The 19,757-nt window shown below is 44.5% G+C and overlaps 1 protein-coding gene across 1 annotated transcript in view; it reads left to right on the plus strand.

The window, feature by feature from the left end:
• Frem2 (FRAS1 related extracellular matrix 2) overlaps nt 1-19,757 on the plus strand; it is a 126,202-nt gene that overhangs the window by 65,663 nt on the left and 40,782 nt on the right. The window contains exons 5-6 of the mRNA XM_041659196.1: nt 3,278-3,403; nt 3,841-4,092. Of these exons, the coding sequence (XP_041515130.1) occupies nt 3,278-3,403; nt 3,841-4,092 (378 nt within the window). The remainder of the gene's footprint in view (nt 1-3,277; nt 3,404-3,840; nt 4,093-19,757) is intronic.

Raw genomic sequence — 19,757 nt, forward strand, 5'->3', positions numbered from 1 at the left:
TTAAGGCTGGTTCAGCAATGGTACTCTTTAGCATTTGTGCTTCCTCGAGGCAGCCTGTGTGTACCCTTCTGCTGTAGACGTGAAGCAAGGCTGGAAGATCATGTTAACCTGAACGGCAACCGGAGAAATCGTTCCATTGTCTTTCTGATCCTTTCACGGTTTCTTCCACGGTTACATATTTATGTGGAAAGTTGGGTCAACAGAAGATCTGAACTTGATACGGGCATATTTACCCTCTGTCAGATCAACTGTGGAGTAAATTCCAGGTCTGAGGCCGTCGTCCAGGCACACGGCTTTCTTCTCTATTCACAGTTCAAGCCCATAAGCACAGGGGAGAAGTCCTGACTTGTGTAATCCAATGTGCGTGGGTCACGGGGTACAGAAGGAACCAGAGCTTAAGTCCTCGAGGTTTAAATCCTTTGGGGGCTGCTTAATTAAAACTCCACACATGCCTCTTCCTTCAGAACATACGTGAAAACAAAACCGGCCAGGACAAATCTGCAGTGTGGAATGAATGCTGTCTGATTAACCCTGGTTTAATCAGCCCTGGCCTTTGTAACAAAATATCATAGATTGGGTGACTTTAATATGACAGATAATAATATTCATCCGTTCTTCACAGTCGTGGGGGATTAAGAATTTGAGCTCAAGGGGCAGGGCAAGGAGTAGCGGGCTCGCTTAGTGTGTTCGCGACCCTGACTCTCTCTCCAGCCATGCTAATACAGAACCAGCAGATAAAGCTTGGGCTAGTATACTCAGGTCCTGATGAGGATTGTCCAGGCTCACAGACACTCGTCTCCCGGGTATGTCCTCAGTGTGCCACCCAGAATTCCTTGCCTGTTGATTGAGAGAGAACTCTCCCACTGCTTTTATAAGAAGACTTATTCCTTGAGGGGCCTCCACACTTAATGACCTTGCCTATATCCACACCCCTCTCTTAGTTCATCTCCTCCACCACCACATTCAACGTCTGAATATAGAGGTACGCAAACATTAGCATGTAGCAAGCGTTGGGTAACGTTTTATAGAAAGTCCACAGTCAATGTGGTCTGAAGACATGAAGTCTGTACCCGCCCCCCCAGAGAATTCCCATGAGTTCATAGAAAGGGGTCCCTGAGATTTACTGGATAGTTTAATATTGCTTAGCACTTTACAGGGTTTTGCATTAAAATCAGGACAATGTTTATGCGAAAATTTTGTATTTGGCAAAAATCTTACTTGATAATAATAGCTGTAATTCTTATTTATTTTTATTTTATTGGCTTTTTGCCTGTAGGAGGGTGTTGGATGCTGGAGTTCCAGACAGTTGTGAGCAGCCATGTGGGTGCTGGGAATCGAACCCAGGTCTTCTGGAAGAGCAGTCAATGCTCTTAATCCCTGAGCCATCTCTCCAGCCCCTATCGCTGTAATCCTTACCACTGTGAAAACTTGCCTTAAAAATAAAACAACGAGGATGTTTCTCGAGTTGCCGCTTGGATGGCCTCTAGGGCAGGGTGGGCGAGGGCAATGCATCCTCATCCCAACTACATCCACAAGTGGTCCTCGGTGTCTGTGATCTCCTTCCTGCCTGGATGGTTGCTAAGTCTTAAAACCAAGGGCTTCATGCCAGCTCCTCCTACTTCATGCTTATCATGCAGCAGCTGAAATACGTTCATAGAATGCATCAGAGTGCAGCGTCCCCACATGGCCCACGCCTCCTAGTGCGTTCATCTGGAGATATGGAATGGCGATCTGCTCGTCTCTGCCTCCCAAGTACTGAGATTAAAGGCGTGCACCACCACCGCCTGGCATTAAATCAACGTTTTTAAGTGAATAATTAGCTCTGCAATGGGGTCATTCTAAAAGTGAATGTATTAATGAGAGTCTCGGAAGAAGACCGATGATACTGGGAATATTAGTCATTTCAAAAGCATTTCATGTTACAATTGTCTTCCAAGGTTGGGGCAGGATCTAAAGCCCAGGCATATAAAGTGCCCCCAGGCAGTGAGGGCCAGTGCCAGCGTCACCTCTAGGTCTAGAGAGGGTGGCACATGCCTCTGGATATCTGAGAGTTGCTGGAAAACTGAACTCCAGAATTCATTGGCTCTTAGTTTTTTTAAAAAACATTTACTTATGTGAATCTATATCTTTGCATATGTGCATGCATGTGATGCTCACGGAGACAAGGTGTCAGATCCCCTGAACTAGAGTTACAGGATGGTGTGAACCACCATATGTGTTAGGAACTGAGCTTTGGTCTCTCTGCAAGAGCAGCACGCTCTTAGCCATAGAACCATTTCTGGTTCTTGCCGTACAAGCCCTAGCCCCTTCCTGTTAGCTCTTCCCCTTTGGCTGACCCACCAGCATCCTCAGCATGAGGGAAACATCTTCAAAGGAGCTCATCCTTCACGCCCTCAGCCACAGGGCAGGGAGAACTGAACATCTTAACTGTGTAGATTATTCTAGAGTCTTTCATAGCCCCAGAAGAATTGTGCTTACTGTTTCAGAGACGATCAGGAAGTATGTTCTGTGTGGATGTTAAGGCTATCGGGGAAATGGCTTCCAGAGGAATATCACAATCTGTTTGGGGTTTATAATGTCAAACTATTGAACTAAATCATCACGAAAATTTTACACAATAGATCTATTTATAACAACTTAATTATGCTACTTGTATTACTTAATGTACCTTTCATCTATGTTAAAATGAATCATTGAGACTTATAATGTTATATAAACATAGTTTTTATGTCACAAGTAATTGCTATCCCGCTAGGGAAGAAAAAGCATTACAGAGATAATAAGGAACTCGGGAACTCAAAAGGAACTGTTGTCTGAATACAGGTGAACGAGTATATTGTTACGTTTTTAATCACGAACCACCCAAAAAAAAGCCCTTTGGATAAGAATAATAATAGAGTAGACAGATGTCACAGGATCTGAGTTCCAGTCCTGCCTAACGCATATGCTTGGGAGCCAGGTTCACCGTATGAACCTGGGGTCTGCAAAGGAGGCATTTCCACCTCTTGGGTTACACCAGGGAAAATGTCGTGCTGTAACAGGAGGAAAGAAGGGGATTGAGAAGAACCGTGCAGTGGTATTTTTCGAGAAAATAGAGATGGCTGGAAAGAGAAGCTATGCTGAACTTCGTGTAGGTGGTCTTTCCTCTCTCCCGCCCTTCCTCTGGCACTGTTCTTCTTAAAAAAGCAACTAGCAGAGAAATTTTAAGTTTCTGAGATAGGGAAATTCTGACCTAAAAAAAATTGTTATAGTGACTGTAACTGTGTGTTCTCTTTAGAATCAACCGTGTTCATTCCCCAGCCAGAATACTCCGTGGAAGAGGATGTGGGCGAGCTGTTCATTCCCATCAGGAGGAGCGGCGATGTCAGCCAGGAGCTGATGGTGATCTGCTACACACAGCAAGGTGAGGCAATTGCTGAGCAAAGTGAAACAGCCCGCAGTGTGCCCCTCAGCCTCTTCGCCTGCTGGAGCCCCAGGGGGTGGACTTTTTGCAAGGTTTTTCGTAGACACTGAAGATGCATGGAAAGACTAGACAAACACAGAAAGCACGTGGCCTTGGCCTCTATGGGGAACGTTTGAATAGTGGGAGGGATTATCTTCCCTGTTACGTTGATTTGAAAGCCAGTAGAAAGGAAGGCAGGAGGAAACACTGGCGGGCCAATATTAGGTGTGGGTGCGGACATTCTGCAGGAGACCGGTGATGCTAGAACACTGTAGTTGCCCGTGCAGTTCTGGGGTGTTGCAGTATACAGTCGCAACCGATAAGTACTGAATCAGAAAACAACACGTTTGGAAACAGTGGTTCAGCCCTGACGTCTCTTGGTTCTCTCGGGGCCCTAGGGACTGCGACCAGCACCGTGCGGACCTCAGTGCTGTCTTACTCAGACTACATCTCCCGGCCCGAGGACCACAGCAGCGTAGTCCGCTTTGACAAAGGCGAACGTGAGAAAACGTGCCGTGTGGTTGTAATCGATGACTCCTTGTACGAGGAGGAGGAGACCTTCCAGGTCCTTCTGAGCATGCCCATGGGTGGGAGGATCGGTGACAAGTTTCCGGGAGCCAAGGTGACCATCCTCGCAGACAAGGATGACGGTGAGTTTTGATTTATCCTCCCTGCGGCAGCAACACCAGACACAGCTTTCTAAACAGAAAAAACTAGAAAGCAAATAGAATCACGGGGTGCACGTTGTTTCTCTGCTGGAAGAAGAAGGGAGAAGAGGAATTTTAAAAAGTTAGTGGCCCAAAAGTTTATGGGTGGTTCAATGTATGGGCTTATGATAAAAATTTAGGAAAACCAATGTAGGAAAAGAGATTCTTTTTTTATTTTATTTTTATTATGTGTAAGGGTGTTTTGTCTGTGGGTATGTCTGTGTACCATGTATGTGCCTGTCCTTAGTCTGGTTCTTCCACCTAACCTTATCCTGTTCAGCTATTGGCCAGTCAACCACTTTATTAAACCAATCACAGTGGCATATATTCACACAGTGTAAAGGAATATTTCACACTTAAATTTATTTTGAACTTTATAAGTCAAAAGATTGTAAGTTTAAAAAAAACACACACCAACATAACCCAGACCCAAAGACTATACAACTCAAAATCACACAACAGAATAACCCAGACCCAAGGACTGTAAACTCAACAGGCTTTTTTTACAGGAGTGCCCACACACAGAGCTGAAATCCATGGATCATCTCATTGGGTTTTACACTTTCACTGTTGAATGTATTTTTATGAACTTATCCACTACCAAAAATGAAAATCCCATGCCCGGCTTAGAGGTAGAAAAAGAATTAACTTATATCCTCTTTCATCATTCATGTCCATTCATGGCCTGCATCCAGTCCTTCCTCATTCCATAATACTTCTTTTCTTTTCCTTTTCCTTTCTTTTTATTTATTCTTTGTAACTTTCACATCATGCGTCTCCATTCCATTCATTTCCCTGTCCCTTTGTATCTGCCCTCTGCCTTGCAAACTCTCCCCTTGCAAAAAAAAAAAAAAAAAAAAAAAAATTAAGAGAAAAACAGAAAAAGGAAAAATCTCACCATTGAAGCTGTAGTGTTACACAGTGAACCACGCAGTAAACCCTTTTATCCATGTATCTTTACTTAGACGTGTTCACTGCAGAGAGTCATTGGTCTGGTTCTAGGCTTCCTGTTTCTACTACACTGTCAATGCTGGGACCTCCCTGGAACTCCTCTTGGTTATCCTGCTGTTGTCCTATGGCATAGAGATCCTGAAGGACCGGGTCACTTCATGTGCTATCACAGATGGGTAGATATTGGGGTGGATCAACTCACAGCCCATGGTTCTGGGCATGGGTAGTTGCAGGGTTGGTCAGCCAGTCAGCTCTCCACTGTCCTAAGCACCAGGGTGAGCTCTCCAGCACTGGCCTGGGTGGTTTGAGGAGCAAGGGGAGGGGTCAGTTCTCCTGCTTTCATGCCCTCAGGGTCATTCTCCCACTCCTACACCTTCAGGGCCACCTGCCATAGGATTCGAAGGGAGCGATCTCTCCCCCAACCACACCACCACTGAGGAGCAGGGCCAGATCTCCCATGTTTAGGTTCACCCACAGAACTTTGCCTTTCTTGTTCTCTTTTCTGTATATACTGTATCCACATATACATCTGTTTACATATATACATATATTCTATATGTACTATATCCACATATACATCTGTTTACATATATACATATATTCTATATTGCTGTATCCACACATACATCTGTTACATATATACATATATTCTATATTGCTGTATCCACATATACATCTGTTTGCATACATATATACATATATTCTATATGTGCTGTATCCACATATACATCTGTTTACATATATACACATATTTTATATGTGCTGTATCCACATATACATCTGTTTACATATATACATATATTCTATATGTGCTGTGTCCACACATACATCTGTTTACATATATACATATATTCTATATTGCTGTGTCCACACATACATCTGTTTACATATATACATATATTCTATATTGCTGTGTCCACACATACATCTGTTTACATATGTACATATAGTCTATATGTACTGTATCCACACATACATCTGTTTACATATATACATATATTCTATATGTGCTGTGTCCATACATACATCTGTTTACATATATACATATATTCTATATGTGCTGTATCCACATACACATCTGTTTACATACATATATACATATATTCTATATGTACTGTATCCACGTGTACATCTGTTTACATATATACATATATTTACTGTTGGCTAGATTCTTCATATGATGGAGAGAATGTATTTTTTTCTCTATGAGATTATATAATCAAATTGATTTTGAATGTTGCTGCTTTTCAAAATAACTTGGAACTGATGCGTTTGTTGTGTCTTTTTGCAAACCATGTTAAATTTTAACTACTTTCTAATGAAGACTCATGTTGTATCTTTGTTTAAATATGATTTCTGGATAGGCATTGCAGAATTACAGCATGTATTCATTTGTTCCAAACACATGAGTGGGGGAAGGGAGGGAAAAGCCCCCGGGGATGTGAGGGGGCAAGTCACCAAAGAGGAGGAGGAAGAAGAGGAGGAGGAGGAAGAAGTGAAGGAGGAGGAGGAAGAAGTAGAGGTGGAGAAGGAAGAGGTGGAGGAGAAAAAAATAGTGGAGGAAGGGAAGGAGGAGACAGAAGAGGAGGGAAAAAGTGGAGGTAGAAGTAAAGGAAGAGGAGGAGGTGGAAGAGGAAGAGGAAGAGGTGGAGGAGGGAAGAGGGATGAAGTAGGGTGGAGGGAGAGGGTCTAGGTCTCCCCAGGTTTAGCCACTGGAGGACCTGTGCTTCTGGGTCCCCAATTCCTAGCCCTCTCTCTTTAATTCTGTACCTCACTCAAGAAGTCAACAGGCCGTATGTAAAGGGAAAGCTCCCAAGAAGCAAGGGACACTTGCTGAACTGCAGGAGTAGGGTCTGTATCAGTTGGGGCATCTTTGATGCAGCCCCCCAAAGACCTGGCTGCCTGGGAGGTCCCTGATCTTTCCCAGTCTGTAGGCACAGTTCACTACTCACTGCAGAAGCACTGAGATTTTTCTCCACTTTACACACACAAGCTTGGCGAGCAGCCATTTGGATCCCTTCTGCGCATCGCCTGAGAACATTACACCACGATTACCAGAAAAGGAAAAGACTCCAGAGCGTTTTATGAGAAGGGCTAAATGTTTTGTATAATTTACATGGAACAGTGACCTTGCTGCCCACAAAGAAAGCAAGCCCAGGGGGACTGCGCTTGGACCCAGAACCGGTTTACCCAGAGTGAGCTCTGGGATAGTAGAACCTGTGTGTGCAGGCATGGGCTGGAGAGGTTCAGGCGGAGCTGTTGCATAAAAGCTGTCTACAGTATTAAGTTAATTCCTGTCTTCATTTTTCAGGGTTTAAAGAGAAGGGTGTGACTCAGTAGTAGAGCAGTTGCCTAACGTGTGAAAGGCCTTGGATTTGATCCCAACGCCCGCCACAAAAATACCACTTGATTTTTCTAGTGCTGCATATATAACGCATAGCCAGTGCTAAAACAAGTGCCTTCCTAGTTTCTGGAATCTTTTCACTTATCACACATACATTTTGTAGAAGGCACAGCATGCCTGTGTTCTATCATTCTGTTGTGCTTAGGTAGCTCACCTAAGGGGAACAGTCGCTGAGCGCTGAGCCAGCACAGCTGCAGAAGGCTTGGCATTAACCTGGACAACCCACTTCATATCCTACTGGCGGTGAAAATATTGAGCAAACACAGTTGCCTTCTGCTTCTACTGCAAGATTCAAAGGATTTTGGATGCCCTAGTAGTGAACTTGCAGATTGAAGCTCTCTGCTCTTTTGTATGTCTCCAACCTCCAAATATCCTAGATGACTGAAATAGTGTAGATGTTCCAATAAGTCACAGCCGAGCCATGCTGGCTCCCTCTCTGCCGACTCTAAGCCCTCCAGAGTCCTGGGGACATCACCTCGGTGCCATCTGTTGCTTCAAGACGAAGACGGCACTGCCTTTGGCACGCCATTTGAGAACCCAGCCAGCAGAGACTGTTATCTCTGCAGTGCTGGGCTTCGGTTCGCTTGTCAGATTCTGTCAGACACATAGTGTCTTGTGTTTGGTTTGTGTTTTTCGGAGCAGCACGGTCTGCCTGATACCCATCTCTTCCACACTCGAGAGCGCACTCTGGCGACACTATCCCTGCAGATGACAGGAGTGTAAGCATCCGTGCCTCTCACCACTAAAACCCTGGCAGCAGATTGCTAGCATTCATCCCTGGGATCTCAGGCAGCGATGAATTCTCTTTCAGTGCTAGAAAAAGTCACATGAATCCCAGTAGCCACTTTTCAAACACCAGACTTTTAAAATTTGTAAACTTTGAACTATCGAGGGAAAGTTTCATCTTCTTTTTTTTTTTTAGTATTTAGATTATTATTTATTTATGTGTGCATATATCTATGTCTGTTTACGTGCATGTACCTGAGGTTAGGACCGTCCCTTGGAGCTGGAGTTACAAGCAGTTTTAAGCTGCCTGATGTGGGCGCTGGAAATTGAACTCAGGTCCTCTGCTAGAATAGTACATGTTCTTAACCACTGAGCCATCTCTCTAGTCCGGTTTTATTTTCTAATTAATTTTTTTTTATTATTTTATTTTATATGTGTTCATGTTTTGCCTACATGTGTGTCTGTGTATCACATGCCTGGTGCCCATAGAGGCCAGAAGAGGGCATCAGATCCTCTGAAACAGTAGTTCCAGATAACGGTAACCACCATGTTGGTTTGTGGAAATTTCATAATAAAATGCATTCAGAGACTAGACAGATGTCTCGGTGGTTACGAGCACATGCTCTTTTTTGTTTTGGGGGGTGGGAGGGAGTTCTTTTGGAGACAAGGCTACTCTGTGGCTTTGGAGCCTGTTCTGGAACTAGCTCTTGTAGATCAGGCTGGCCTCGAACTCACAGAGATCAGTCTGCCTCTGCCTCCTGAGTGCTGGGATGAAAGGCGTGCGCCACCACTGCCCAGCTTAAGAGTACAGGCTCTTGCAGAGGACTCATGTAGGGTGAGTCACAAATATCTGTGTGACCCTAGCTCCTGGGACTCTGATGCCTTCTCTGGAGTGGTTTTTATTATCTCTAGCCTTTTTTCAAAAAGTTATTTGCTTATATTTTATGTGATTGAGTGGTGTGTGGTGTGGTGTGTGTGTATGTGTGTGTGTGTGTGTGTGTGTGTGCGTGTGTGTGTCTATGCATGCAATGACCTCAGAAGCCAGAAGAAGCACTTGGATGCACCTTGACTGGAGTTACAGATGGTTGTGAGCTGCCATGTGGGTGTTATGACTGAACCTGCTATGATCTTAACTGGTGAACATCTCTCTAACTCCAGTCATTGGTCTTTAAACAATACTGTGTCTCAACTACTAACAAAACACTTATGAGTACCCGGTACTACAATAATCTGCAAAGTACTTCAAGTACACGGGAAGATGTGTGGGTTATACGCCAGCGCTGCTCACTTTGTTAAGGAACCTGCCCAGCTGTATACTTCGGTATTGTGGGTGAAAAAAACAGTGCTTTGTCCAAAAAAAGCGGAGGAATTTATTCAGAGATTAATTAATATGAGTGACTATGGCCCTGACACATAGATCCAGGTTTCCCTGATTGGCGGGTTCTATCATCAGTCAGGTTGCCTGAGCTTGTATTAGTCACAGAATAAAAGGAAATTGTAAGTCAGTGTGCTTACCAAATACATCCACTAGGAAGGACATTGGGTAGACTAGTGAGAGCCTAGCAGGAAAACCTCTTCTGTCTTATTCTTAGCTTTGAGCAAGGTGGAAGCTAATGTCTACTGAGTTGATATATTTCAAAGGTTGCCTAATAATCAGAGGGATATTAAGTCAGAGATAAAGGCTGGTGATAATTAGAAATTAAGGGGGCTAAAGACACCCCAAGATAATTTTGGATTTCTGTCAGCAACATCTCTGCTCTCTGCAATCATGAAGTCCTAGCCAGTCAGCCTGTCTGCAAAATTTTCAACACAGGCTTGGCTTTCCTGGGGAACTTCACCACAGAGTACCCACCAGATACCCTGCAGTGACCCACAGATGTCTAGGCGGTGACTGTTTCCTTACATGTTTGTGTGCTAACTACTTGTGTTGTTCAAGACGCTGGGCCAAGATGACAGAGACAGAATCCGCTCTGTCTAACCTTTCATGTTTCCTGGACCCCTAGTAAGTGTTGGGCAAGCTTCCAAGGTGCTGAAATCACAGCGGTGAAGAGAGGTCCCTTTCTAGGAGAATCTGAACAAAGAGCCCCACGGACCCGTGCACTTTACTGCAAATTATAAGGGCAGGCTTCCCATTGGCAGCTTTCTGAAGGTCGGGAAACTTGGCCTTGACCTTCAGGAAGTCTTTGCACCCCTTCCTCCTTACAGAAAAGACTTCAGTGGAGTCGCTCACACTGGCAGCTGGTAAATTAATGGGCATGGCCATGTGTCCCTTGGGCTGTGACAGTCTCTCTTTTGTGAAGACAATTGCACTGTTGGGGATAGCGCTGCCTTAGCAGGTCAGCAGTCCCTGAAGGCAGCCCTCGAAAAGAAGTAAAATGGTCTGTAGCTTTTTATGAAAATGCTTTTTAAGACGTGCGATCACAGGCCTGTTACAGACCTCTTACAGGGCTGAAATAGATCTCAGCTTCTGTCTCCCTGAGGGCGAGGGTGTTTCACAAAAATTTGGTTTCACTGTCCCCAGAGATGTGTTCAAAAGTGAAGCTGTTGGGTCAGAATCCCAGCAAGGGGCTCGTTGTGGGTTTCCTGTCATTTTTGTGAATAATCATCCTCATCGTGAAGGGGGATTGTTCAGGATTGTTCACTACCAGGAAGGATTCAGAAGCAGGTAAACACAAAAAGCCACAGAGTTCCCACAGCCGAACAATGTGGTAAGATGACCCTGGAGAGGAGAGCTAACGTGGAAAAAAATGCCAGGGTTTGCTCCGTACCTGTGGGTATGAGCTCCATGAGCTCCATCTTGGCTGGGGAGGGGGCTATCTAGACTACCCACCGTGGTCACAAAGATGCGATGCCCCTTTCCAGGGACCGCTGTGCCCTTGACAAATGGAACCTGAGCCCTTGCTGAACCTGAACTCACACGTTTGCCTGTTCTTTTCAAGACGGGTAGGCTTGCCAGGTTGTGTGGCCTGGATCTGGTTCAACAGGCAGCCATTAGCAGAAAGCCCTTGATTAATTCTCTGGGGACAGGAAATTGCTACTTTAATCAAAACATTTTTTCTCCCTTGGCTTTTCTAGAAAAGACACTAGAAAACTCCTGTGTCATAATTACGGGAGACCTAGGAATTGAGCTGTAGATCAAAAACATTTTCCTTTTTTTTTTTTTTTTTTAAACGAAGGAAAGGACAGTCACACAGCACCACCCAGGTTCCGGGACACTAGCTTTAGAGGTCAGAAGCAAGCGGCACAGAGAAAAAAGCTTCAGTAGCCATCACAACTAACCCTTGACCTCCCCTGGTTTCCCTCCTGCATTTTTGTAATTATAATAAATCCTATTTCATATGTACAGGTGTTTTGTCTCCACCTATATCTGGCCACCACTGTATACCCGGGGACTGCAGAGGCCAGAAGAGGGTGTCAGATCTCCTGGAACTGGAGTTCCGGGTGGTTGAGCACCACCATAGTGGTGTTGGGAACTGTTCTTAAATGCTTAGCCATCTCTCCAGTCCCCTCCCTCCAGTATTCTTCATCATAGCGAAAGCACCTAGCGAGGCCAGCCTCTTCCTCTCACCGTCCACCTGAGATCCTTATTGGTTTTATGTCCCTATGGTTTATGCTTCTACCAGTTTTCTTTATTTGAGCAGCTCACACAACAGCCAAGCTAGCTTCAAGTGGCTCCTAGATGCTTGTACTTGCTGCCTGTGGTCCGTCCATCCACCTTCCACGCCCCTAAAGGCATCATCACTTAAATGATTTAAATTAAATCTCATCAGCCTCTCACCTTTCTTAAAACTGAGCACACCTTTGGACCGGATATCTCCCAGGACAAGATTCCAGTCCCAGGGGCCTGCAGGGCCTGGCCATTGCCACCTAGTTCTTTGTTCATCTTGTCTCTTTTCCTACATGCCAAATGGTGCTGTCCCTAAGGCAGGCAAGGCCACGGACTCATCCACACCGCTGCTTTTGCCCATCATCCTCCCACCCCACCACTCCCCTCCACCTTCTCTTGACTAACTCATGTTAGTGCCCCAAATCCAGCTTCTATAGCAGCACACCACGGGCATCTTGCTTTTCCTATGTAAAAAAGTCACCGTATTGACACTATACACAAAGCCTGACAAAGTGGATTTGAGGTTTGTGGATCTTTCCAATCCTATCATTCTCTTTGCACTTTCTCCCAACTCCATAGCCTGTAGGGCTCGGCCGGGACCATCCCTCAGGTTATAAACTGGGGCTGCTGTCTTCAGTCTAGGAGGTTTTACTGCTTTATTATTTTTGTTGTTATTCTCTGTTAATTCATTTATTAACAAAGTAGTTATAAATCAAAGACTTTAAATGAGCAAAGTCTTGGCTGTAGAGGAAGGTGGGTTTGAGCATATGTTATCTGCCATGAGATATAAGAGCTATAGTCCCTACATTTTTATCATATTGGTATATGGCTTCTGTAGGTGACAACGTTATGAGACAAGAATGGTTTTCCAGCTCCCACTTGAGAGACTTTTCTTCCCTTTTACCTTCTACTCGGGAATACAGAAAGTCAACAGTGAATGGGGTGCGTGAGTGTAAATAAAAAAAAAAAAAAAAAGAAATGGCTTTAACTAGAACACACACACACAAAAAACTCCAATCCCAAGGAGGGCAAAAGAGTGTGATGGCCTAGTAAATGAGATGATCTGACATCACATGGTCCAATTGGATTGTCCTTGTGTTATAAAGCAGAAATTCAAGACCCAGAGAAGTGACTCCCTTGGGATGAGGCTTTGCACAGTGACCCAGGAGGTCCCGGGCTTAGAACTTGGAGGGGGAAGCTCTTCTCACGGCCACACTGACTAGAAAACCACCAGCAGAGCTGACAGCCAGCCACCCTGACAAGCGTTCACTAGGATCTGACAGGAGAAAAATGCATTCCTTTGCCCAGAACAGAACGGAGTGGCGCAGGCTGTTTATTCTGGACCGCCGCTGGCTGCCAGCAGACGTGCTCCAAGTGTCGTTTCTTAATCGGTCTGTGGTCAACATTATTTATTTTCCCAGTGTCAGCCACACACTCTTATCCCTGGGACCTCACACGGATTGTGTTTAACACTTTATTCGTCATGGTCTTTCTTCCTCCAGCTGCTGAGATTCCCAAACAAATCAGCCACATGCTGGAGCTTTATTGATTTGAAATCTTGTAAATTTATCATTAGTTAGCAGGTATAAAAGTGTTTGTGTATGACTTCTGCTCGGTGATTTCTGACGTAGGTACAGTCGCTTTAAGTGCCTTCTCACCTCTGTCCCCATTGCTCCCCTTTAGTTTTTGAGGGACAATTGCATTTCCACAATTTAATACAAGCGCACACATTACATACTCTTGTTTTCCCGTGCAAAGAAAGGCTTTTTCTTTTCCTTCACACAGTCATTTCTACTTATGCATCTTCAAAAAGAATATTCTAAAAATATGAACATCTAAGTATGTTTTTTGCTTCATTGCTTTAAACATTTTCAAAGAAATTGCTACATAGTGGAAAATAATTCACATTTTACTATATTAGTCTCTCATGTTCGAATCCTGCTTGTTCTACGCCCAGAGCAAATTATTTAACCCCTCCAAGGCCCAACTTGATTTTGTCAACAGTAGATAAAAATAATTACCTTGTAAGACTGTTAACTCTGGTAAAGCCCTGGAGACAACTTAGCATAGGGACTAGAGATTTTAACTTGACCTGAAGAGGCAGATGCCCAAATGCAGCTGGCGCATCACCTGACTGCACTGTCGCCATGGCAGGAACTGCTATTAACTGCTGTGTTTTTTCCCACACAAGAGGAACTAACAGCCAGACCTATTCCTTTACATCAGGTAGTCGGAAATCTTAACTTATTGTTGAAATAAGAGCAGTGGGCTGTGTCCCGCCACCTGGCTAGCTTTACCCGAAATAATTACACGGAAACTGTATTCTTTTAAACACTGCCTGACCCATTAGTTTCAGTTTTTTATTGGCTAGCTTTTACATATTGATCTAACCCATTTCTATTAATCTGTGTAGCCCAAGAGCTGGCTTACCAGGAATGATCTTAACCTGCGTCTGTCTGGAGTGGGAGAATCATGGCGACTCCCTGACTCAGCTTCTTTCTCCCAGCATTCCGTTCTGTTTACTCCGCCTACCTAAGGGTTGGCCTATCAAATGGGTCTAGGCAGTTTCTTTATTAATAAGAAATCACTCCCACATCAACTTATGATCCCAACTCTTTTTCTCTCCCTTCCTTCCTTCTTTATTTCTTTCTCTCTCCCTTCCTTCTTTTCTTCCTTTCTTCCTTAGACAGAATCTTACATTGCCCTTACTGGCCTAGAACATGCTATGTAGATCAGACTTGCCCTAAGCTCACATAGATCTGCCTGCTTCTGTCTTTTCACTGCTAGATTAAGGCCTGTGGCATCATGCCTGGCTAAAAGATTGTTACCTTAATTTTTAATACATGTGTATGTGTTGTGCTTTGATATATACATATGTACTACATGCCTGAAAAGGTAGAAAAAATATATTGGGTCCCTGAAGTTGTAAGCCACATTGAAGTTATAGGCTGTTGTAATCTGCCCAGTGTGTGTACTAGGAATGGACCCTGGGTCCTCCACCAGGAAGTACTCTTAACCTCTGAGCCATCTCTCTCAACCTTGTTCCTTTATTCATTTATTGTATTTGGAACTAGGGTCTTTCTATATAGCCCTTGCTGTCCTGGAACTTGCCATGTAAACCAGGCTGGCCTCAAACTTGCAGAAATACACCTGCCTCTACCCCCCAATACTGAGATTACATGCCATCATATCCAGCAAAGGGAAACTGTAAACACAGGCTTTGACATAGGCGCTGAGAGCTGAACTCTCAACGTTTTGGTGGTGAGCCTTAGCCTTCAACAGCTGAGCTGTCTCTCCAGCCCTCCTTTGAGTTTGGATTAAACACATTATGTCAGTGCAGTCTGGAAGCAGAAAGATACAGGGGTTTAGAAAGAAGCTAACTTTACCCACATCAAAAACTTGGTTGATTTCCACCTGTGATTGGCTTTTGATGTTTGCCTCTCTGTAACCTTTGCCTTGTAAAAATAGATGTAATGTTGACTGAAGGCTTTTTAACTGGTCTCCCCAAATAATTACGCTCATGACTGTAAACCGTGTCCCATTAGCCCCTCAGAACCCCCAGCGATGCTCCCTTTGTACCTGTAACCATCCGGAATAACCATTTGCTTTCATAGGCCCTCCAAGGCACCCACAGGTGTGAGCAGAACGTGGTAAGAGGCAGCTAGTCTTACTGCAGCAATTTTAAAGAAATACATCAAACAAGAGTCTTGGAAAAGCTAGCAAAGGAAAGTAGAGTCTGGAGAAGTCAGTGGGGCTTGGCTCAGTGATGATGCGAAGGCCTCCACCATTAAAATGCTGCCCAGCTAACATCCTTACTAACCCGCTCCACTGATAGGCACTTGCTTTTGACTAGGTCTCCAGCTCTTAGGCTAGCCCCGTCCGCACAGGCCTCTAACGTTCCCTTTTCTGCAATCCAGGTTTCAGATCCTGTCCTTTCAAGGTTGCAAACTTCTATTTGCACCTCTACCTCTTCCTACTCAGTCAACACCCACACCCACCCCTCCCTGTCCCTGATACAAGTCTGACCATTGGCTGCTGTTCGCCCTGGCTCAGTCTGCAGGGCAGCTCCCTGAGTCAGTATCGAGCAACTGGCCACCCTCTCAGAATCTCCACACTGTAGGGTCTGTCACCTGGTTCAGTGCCGTGTTCCCATACCCTGACCCCGAATCTTATGCATGCGATTCACCTGAGACCCTTCAGAATGTTCAGTGTCCTGGCTGGTTTTGATTGAGATGGGAAGCCAGGAGCGAGCACTGCCGTGCAGATCTGTGAGCAGCTTTGGCCAGTGTTGCCGTAATAAAAAGTGTTTGGTAAATCCTAAATTTCACCCCATTGGTTTGAATTTGCCATCAGCAAGTTTCCCATCCCTTCCTTTGTTTGTAGATTATAAAATACTATGGGATAAGAAGTTAATTAGTTTACTAATTAAATGTTTTACTGGCAGGATGGCTCAACCTACAAAAATGCTTGTCATGTAAGTCTGATAATCTGAGTTTGATCTGGATTCAACAGTGGAAGGAGACTCCTAAAGGTGTCCTTGGGTTACTAATGCCATGGTAAATACACACACCACACCATACATACACATCATACACACACGCATACACACACGCATACACACCATACACACACACCACACCACATACACCACACACACCACAGCACAGACACACATACAACACAATACATACATAACACACATACATGCCACCCCATACATATACAACATACACACACAACACACACATGCATATCCCACACACACTCAAACACATAGAGTCCGTTTATAAAGTCTTAATCATACAAATGCGTAGTGAAAATTTTTCATGATTGTGATACTAAAATTTCCTTTAAAATGTGTGTTGACCTTCAGACAGATCAGGTCCGTTTTGGGGTGAAACTGTGTTGGCAATAGACTGGTAACCTTATCTTTCTGGAGAAGGCTCACCATTTCTAATGCTTATCTAAAACCTTTGGAAGATCTCATTACTCTCGGCATCCTAAGTATGTACTGATTTGTCTCAATTCTTTCTGAGGAAGCTATTGTTGTTGAGAAAAAGAAATGTCAGAATGTGCCTTTCAAATAAGGAAGACCTTTAAACTTCCTTTGAAATATGCATTTGAACTTCAGTTTTTCAATAAGAATTTTGAAAACTGTTCTCAAATATTAGACAGGAGCTCATTTTTAGGATATAGATTTATGTATTTAAAGTATTTCTGGAAAGAAAAGTGGGACCCAGCCAAAATAATTTAGGATTGTATTTATAGTTCCAGATCAAGAAGAGCTTACAAAGTCATTCTCTGGCACAACCAACCACACACTGCCTCTGGGGTGCACACTGCCTCTGCCTGGTGCTGAGTGCACTTGGCTTCCGGCACGAGGCACACACATTAATTCAGTTGCTATGGGCAATAAATGATCTTTACATTGTTGCTAATTCGCTCCACAGATACTTGTTGTTCACCCACTGACAGATATGGATAGAGCTAAGTACCCAGAAAGTATACATGAATAAAGGAAGCTTAGCTCTGCCCCTACAGCCTGAGACAAGAGGGAAGGCAGAATGGTGCCCAAAGCAGCATCTTCCTAAGGGAAGACTGGAAGAGACAGCCAGAGGCTGCAGCAGAACATACAAGATATCCCAGATGCTGTTACAGAGCAGAAAGTGACCAACACGGGGTATAAAAGGCAGAGAAAGACCCTAAGTTTCAATGCCTTGTCCATAGTGTGAGGAGTTTGGGAACATCCTAAGGATAGTGGGGTGCACTAGAAGCTTTCCAGCAAGACTGTAAGTGTGGTGTTACTGCCTTTGGGGCCAACTGTTTCCATTAAGAGTCTCTTTAAATGCTCCTTGGGAGAATTCAAGCACCGGGTGATGCTGGCTGCATCTAGTGACGAACTGGAGAGAAGCCAGGAAGAAGAAGTTGCGGTTTGAGAGGGGACTGTCCCTCACAGACTTGTGTGTTTGAACACTCAGTCCCTATCTGTTGGCATTGTTTTGAAAGGTATAAAGCCTTTAGTAAGTGGAGGTTCATTGGAGAAATTGTGTCTCTAGGGGTGGGCCTTGAGGGTTGCTAGACTGACCCCACTTCTTGTCCATGCTCTGAAAATGAACGCGGAGGCAGTATGTCTAGCTACCGCATGTTCCTGCCATGATGTATCCCCTCAAAATACAAACCAAATTAAATCCATCTTTCCTAAAGTTGCTCTGTGAGTATTTTATCACAGCAAAGCAAAGAGAAAAGGATACAGGAGTCGAACTAACCCTCTCCACCCTGAGGGGGAAAAATGACCTTGACATGCCTGTGGGAAGTGGCTTGTGAGTACTCAGGAAGCCGTAAAGGTCTGTGCTGGTCAGTTTTTGTCAAATTTACACAAACCTAGGCAGCTCTTGGAAGAGGGAATCTCAGTAGAGGAACTGCCTCCATCAAGCTGACCCATGGCTTTGTCTGTGGGACCTTCCCATGATTGCGAATGATGTGGGAGGCTGTAACCGCCCCCCCCCCCCCCCCTCTGGACAGATAGATCTGGGAAATACAAGAAAGGTAGCTGAGCAAGCCAGGGAAGCAAACCAGAAAGTAGTCTTCCTCTATGTATGGTTCCTGCCTCTTCTCCTGCATGAATTCTTGCCCTGACTTGCCTCAAAGTTCAGCTAGAGTCCAGACCTGTCAATCAAATAAACCCTTTTCTTCCCCATGTCACTTTTGGTCATGGTGCTTATTTGTTACAGCAATGGAAAGCAAACCAGGGCAGCACTGAACTGAAACCTCCAAAGAGATTACTAGGTTAGAGTCGATCCCCTTGTATTCTCAACACCAAATCCAAAGATAACATTGACGCTTTGCCCAAAGATAGCGCACAGACTTGCATCCCATTCAGTTTTAAGCAAACACAGTTAGTTAAATCTACAGAGCTTGCTTGCCTGATGGTTCTTGGGCACACAGGAGTCAGTAAGATTAGGCTCCGGATAGCAATTACAGCCTGCACCTTCCTTTCATCTCAGGAGACACAATGAAATCGTAAACACCAATCCAGACACCAAATAAATAAATAAATAATAAAAAGTTTACTTCCTCCCCTCTGGGAAGAGAGCTTGAATTATTCTGCAGGTGTGTGAGCTGTGTGGTCTTGCCAAGCCTTTCCCTTCACTTCCACGTGAGCAGAGGTGAAGTGAAAATGTTCGCAGCCTGGCAAGTCTGACTCCTGCTTTATGAGCCCGAGGAGGTCTCCTAGCACAAGCGCCTTTCCCACCTCTGCCCTTGAACTTAAAAGAGCACCCCAAAGAATGAAGAGAGATCCCGGCTTCCTTTGGGAATTTCACACATTGTCAACGCAGCCTCTGAAAACCTCCCTTTGCGGGGAGGTTTGCCCATGCTTTAGATGTGACTTATCTGCCCTGTGCGGAGAGACTAAACATGTTCTCTGAACTCTTGTCTGAGAGGGATGAAGGGCCGAGGAATGTTTTCAGTGAGTCGAAGCTGCAGGGAGCAAGGCTTTATTTTATCATCCTTCTTCCCCTTGATAGTAGCAGCTGCTGACTGTTCCACATTAAGTCTGCGAGCGAGCATAACTGCGGTTCAAGGTGCGGTACAGCAGTACGTACGTACCTAAGCGCCAAATTTGGGAACTGAATGGGTGTTTTCTACTTGGCTCTAGATTGTAATGTGAATATGTCTATGGCAGATTTACAGAGGTCTCCAGTTAGTATTAATTTTTAAAACCCAAGTGCTAGCAAGAGAGACAGAGAGAGAGTGAAGCTTACCAAAGAGGTGCAGTGTCTTAATGTTCTATTGCTGTGAAGAGACACCATGACCACAGCAACTCTTATAAAGGAAACCATTTAATTGGGGCTGACTTAGAGTTTCAGAGGTTTTAGATCATTGTCATCATGACTGGAAGCGTGGCAGTGTGCTGGCAGA

Source organism: Microtus oregoni, unplaced genomic scaffold (genome assembly GCF_018167655.1).
Source record: "Microtus oregoni isolate MIOR12 unplaced genomic scaffold, Mior012 000010F_ref0000083, whole genome shotgun sequence".
Classification (NCBI taxonomy): domain Eukaryota; kingdom Metazoa; phylum Chordata; class Mammalia; order Rodentia; family Cricetidae; genus Microtus; species Microtus oregoni.